A 5,223-nucleotide genomic window follows, 5' to 3' on the forward strand; every position below is an offset into this window, starting at 1 on the left:
AAAAGAACAAGTCAAATATAAAAATATAAAAAGCGTTCGATGTCTTAAAAGTTGTAAACGAGGTTGTAAGTTACAACCTCATTTCTTAACAGTAGCCTAAACGGCTGAACAGATCTCAATGAAATTTGGTATAGACATAGAGGATAGTCTGGAAGAACACATAGGCTATTAACTTTTGTTTTTTTTTTTAACTCTAGTATATACTACTATAATATTATAAATGTGAAAGTTTAGATGGATGGATGTTAGAGTTTGAAGCTTAAATCGAATTTCAATGAAATTTGGTATAGATGTAGGGGATAGTCTGGAAGAACACATAGGCTACTCGCTTTTGTTTTTATACCACGCAGACGGAGTCGCGGGCGAAAGCTAGTGCTAGTATAAAATAACATTTCAATTTAAAATGTTACATTAATTTGTTAAAAAGTCGTAACAATACGAAAAAATACTTTAAAATAACTAAGGTAAGTGTACCAGTAATTCATTGTTTAGTGTGATTTAACGCAAATTTATATCAATTACTGGTCCACTAACGTTTTTTGTGTCTTTTACCTTGTACTACTATTTGTATATGATCCAAGTTTACCTTACATTTCATTTTATATTTACTATGTAAATAAATTAATATAGATATATATTAGTTAACCTTAATTCCAACATGGCGGTGTCTCGAGTCTCGACGGACCAGGCTACCATAAACAAAAGAAACTCATCAGCCTGCTCATAATTAACAATTTGGAGGAAAGCTTTCCGGCAATCGTGTAGCGCCTGACGCAGTTTAATCCGAACTAGGGTTGACGAACTCGAGATTCCTGTGTCTTCTATCGAAATACTTGTATAAACATAATGTATTCCTTTTTTCTTTGATAAAAAAGAAAAAACAGTAATGTTACAAGTAAGTTCTCCTGTCTACACTAATATTATAAAGAGGAAAACTTTGTTTGTTTGATTGTAATTGTTAAAACTACTGGACCGATTTTAAAAATTCTTTCACCGTTAGAAAGGTAATTTATCTGTAAGTAACATAGGCTATAGTATACAATTTTTTACTTCTACTTTCTACGCAGACGGAGTCGCGGGCGATAGCTAGTCGTTAATAAAGATAAATTAAAAATTAAATATCTTAATGAAACTAACGTATTATTTTATTCAAAACTTTAGCATAGTATTAACAAAGTAAATTTACTATGTAAACGTGCGCACCGCAGCTCACGAACCGCAAAATAATTTTGAAGTGAGCCCGTATCATATAATATATCTTCGCCTCTCTAATTGATTAAAAAAGCCGGTCAAGTGTGGATCGAGCCTTGTCCAATTAGTCTTCCGTTATGATTTCAATTTACGTGCGCCGGAGGAAATAAATTAAAATACGTGGTTTACATTTTTTCATTACGTATGCCAATAAAATATACAAAAACAAATGACTTTAGCAAGTTAGTAAACACAATAAAAATGTTTGCAAATACGTGTTTTGTCAAATAATCTATACTAACTATATTATGTACGCGGCTTTGATGCTTTTCTCTATGTATTGTGAAATTAAAAAGAAATTTAATACTCGTTTTCACACATTTTGACAGAAGATTTAACATTCGTAGTCACTTCCACATTATGTAAACTTAATTCCACCACAAAGTTAACTATTTGACGTTTTAATTAAGGCATGAATTATGAACAGACACGATGTTTCCTTTGTACAATGTATTTCCTTCACAAATGTCGCTCTCTGAGTGTCAGTTAATTGGATTCCAACCTCTTATGGTTTACATTATATTTCCCTACGGCAAGATTTTCCGCTTTTTATATAAATCTATGGAGTTATTTTGGCTTGCTTTAGTTTATAATGATTTTGAAATATATATGCCTATTATAACAAAAATAATTACCCCAAAGAGTCTAAGTTAAGTTTAGTTTAGTCTATCTAAAGTAATAAAAAAGCACATACACCATTGACCCAAGGGGTAGACTAAAATTATGAATTTCCATTTCGCATGTTCGCTTTTCCTTTTAATATCCACACATGATCTTATGTACATGTCTTATTTATTTTTGTTGCTAGTGAGTAGTTACAAACTTAACATAATAAAACTTTTTGTTTTGTCATTACCTACTCGTATCTAGTTGATATACCAAGCTCCTTATCAACGCTGACGGTCACCTTTCTATCGTTCTTCCTGTTTTTTAACCACTAATCAAGTAGTTTTTCCAAACTACAGATGGCCACGATGTGTCTTCACGAATTTTTCGTCATGTCACCAGTTTATCTCATATCCTAAAAGCCTATTAAATACGAAACAACGAACAATAATAAATATTAACTTAATTGTTCAAACATAAACGTGATGCGATGAATAACGTGTCAGCTGATACTATATTTACTTTTGTCTTGTGAGACATATGATTTTGTTGTCCCCTTGATAAATTGAATACTCGTGATAAAATGGTAAATTATTTATCTCATACTTTAGTTCGCCGCAGTTGATAACTAAGAAAAGTAGTATTTAAGCAAGTGGTGGAAGCAATAATGCTCCTGTTCGTCTACTTATCGTCTATATTCGTTTTACTGACGACATTTTTAGTCTTAAAACGCGTAAAGACAAAGCAAAAGGTATTAACTATAGGCTAGTTTTTTTATTTAACTATTGGTAACGGCATCTCTCAAGTGAATTACGGTACAATAAGAAATATATTTATATTTTTATTTTAGGAATCCTCTTAGTTAACCTAAACACTTCTTTTCTCCAGAAACCAAGCACTTATATCCTAATTAAGAAGAATTTAAAGTCAATCTTAATAGCACTACGGATTAATGAGATTAGGTTCCGTTAGTACTTTACCGTATCTAAATCATTCGGGTTTATCTTAATTAAATGAATGTTTGTAGTGTTTCAGAATAACAAGTAGTGGTAGGACGCTAGTGGGCAATGGGAGGGTGGCTGAGCTATCTCTGGTGGGGCGGAGACCCCGACGTAGTGAACCCGATATCAGGCCTGACGCGGCGGGAGATATACGCGGTGCAACGATCCTGGGCACTCGTCCACAAGGACTCGACGGCAAACGGAATTGAATTGTTAAAAAGGTATTATTAAATGGATTTTAATAAAAATAAGTTTTAGTCTTTTCGTAGCTTTTCTATTATTCTGAAATATGCAACAAGAAGGATTATTCCCAACCGTCACCCCGCTCAGTCTCCACGTGGAAATAAAAAGTTTCATCCGCCCCACTTTTTGCTTATTGGTGTTAGTTACTAAAAGGTGAGACAGATGTAACTTTTTATTCTCACGTGAGGACAGAGCGGGGTGACGGTTGGGAATAATCCGACAAGAATATTTGTAGTTGTTGAAAATGACAGTTATTTTGAAATTTCTACTTGCTTTTTTAGAGAAAAGATTTGTTAAGTTTTACTTCTAACAAATTTTAAATTATTTTTAATATTGAATTCCATATAATGGTATAAATCATTTTACATTTCATCCTAGGTTATTCCGAGCGTATCCAGAAACGAAAGAATTCTTCAAAATGGTGAGAAAACTGCCCGAAGAGGAGTACGAGAGGAATTTTCAGTTCAAAGCCCATGTCATCAACTTGATGTCATCCCTAGACCAGGCGGTGAAGACCCTCGATCAGCCGGAGATTGTCATTGAGATGATGCTCAAGATAGGAGATTCCCATAGAAAAAGAAAATTACAAGAACAACATTTCTATGTAAGTTTTCTTTTAATTTAATTACTAACTCTCGCCCGCGCATCCATCCGCCTGAAATTTAAAAAAAAATATAAAATATTCAGCCATTTAGGCTGTGAACTTTAACAAACGGCCATCCATCTATCTAAATTTTCGTATTTATATTATTACAATTTGTTTTAACAGTGGAATAAAGTAGTTTATTTCTTAGTTTAGTGCATAATAAAGAATAGAGGCAATGCCGATACTAACTCCATTGATGCCCTGGGCGACATTTATACAGTGCCCCCTTTTTTACCACGACTACAGGGGAAAGGGTTAAAAAAGTAATTTGCAGACCTTTGGCGCCCTGAGCGATTATACTCTAATGGGATTAATTTTCAATAAATCCTACAGGAATTATCCAAAGATATTCTCTAACTATTTTTGTTCTCTTCAACAGGATCTAAAAGATGTCCTAGTAAAGATGTTGATTGAAGTTTTAAAACCGGACTCGTCAACCCTCGGCGCGTGGGCCAAGACTGTTGACTTTTGGTACAAACACATATTTGTTTCACTGTCGGGCACTGACGGGAGATAACAGATGTCATGAAACAATAGTGACTTGAATAAATATCTAGGATATAGATCATGTGTACATAGAAGCTTATTGTTTAACTGCAGAAGCAGACAGCGAGGCGAATAGTGACGAACTATAAACAATAATTCATGCTATAATGAAGAAAACAAAATCAAGACCAAACATTGTCAACTTCTGAAATGACAGTATTTTAAATCACATTAGACAAATCAACTATGTATATGTTTCTCGACCATTTTAATATGACAGAAAGGGACAGATATATCAGTCAAATATAAAACTATCTGTTTTTATTCTAGCCTTGCATTTGTGAATACTTTTGGCATAGTAGTCGAATAAGTGCTCGTTCTTATTAAACAATCTCTATGTTTTTTTAACAAAATCAGTATTAGTAATATTTGTATTACAAGCATATGAAACTTTATGTTAGTTTTGTACAGAATTGACATTGCTGTTTTAACTTAAGCACTATTAAGATACCTATGTAATTAAGATAATCATTAACATAACCTTTAGCCCAATAAAGTAAATAAAGGACAACTGCTTTTCAGTTTAATTATGTAATTCTGAAATAATAAAATCCAGGTTTAATTTTTACTATCGACACTAAAAGGGAAGTTGGGAAGGGTTTGAAATAAAAACGCATTTTTATTTATTTTTATATTTTTTTACAATTAATCAGATAACATACATATCAAACCAGCCGAATTATGGCTAAACCCATTTATTATCTAAACTTACGAACGATACAAGAAATTGATACATCTCAAATTCACCTTATTTAAATATATAGATATATTATATATGCATCCACTCTACATATAGTCTACAACTACTTAGTCATAATCTAAGTTTTGCATAAATCATCAAAGTAAATATGCCCAAAAGAAATATTGTTGAACTATGAATATACATATAACTTTTTGGCAATTAATTGAGTATCATTTCTGTGCATAGCA

The 5,223-nt window shown here is 32.5% G+C and overlaps 1 protein-coding gene across 4 annotated transcripts in view; it reads left to right on the top strand.

Annotated features, from left to right (window-relative positions):
• LOC106107066 (globin-like) overlaps positions 1 to 4,749 on the top strand; it is a 9,395-nt gene extending 4,646 nt beyond the window's left edge. For 3 of the 4 annotated variants that reach the window (XM_013287758.1, XM_013287760.1, XM_013287759.1), the window contains exons 2-4: positions 2,885 to 3,079; positions 3,480 to 3,705; positions 4,127 to 4,749. In XM_013287758.1, coding sequence (XP_013143212.1) covers positions 2,925 to 3,079; positions 3,480 to 3,705; positions 4,127 to 4,264 — 519 coding nt within the window. In that variant the 5' untranslated portion in view covers positions 2,885 to 2,924 and the 3' untranslated portion in view covers positions 4,265 to 4,749. Of the gene's footprint in view, positions 1 to 2,338; positions 2,609 to 2,884; positions 3,080 to 3,479; positions 3,706 to 4,126 lie in introns of those variants that run through there. The other variant, XM_013287761.1, reaches the window with a different exon arrangement.
• The last annotated feature ends 474 nt before the right edge of the window (positions 4,750 to 5,223 follow it).

The sequence above is a fragment of the Papilio polytes genome, unplaced genomic scaffold (assembly GCF_000836215.1).
Source record: "Papilio polytes unplaced genomic scaffold, Ppol_1.0 DF822067.1, whole genome shotgun sequence".
NCBI lineage: Eukaryota > Metazoa > Arthropoda > Insecta > Lepidoptera > Papilionidae > Papilio > Papilio polytes.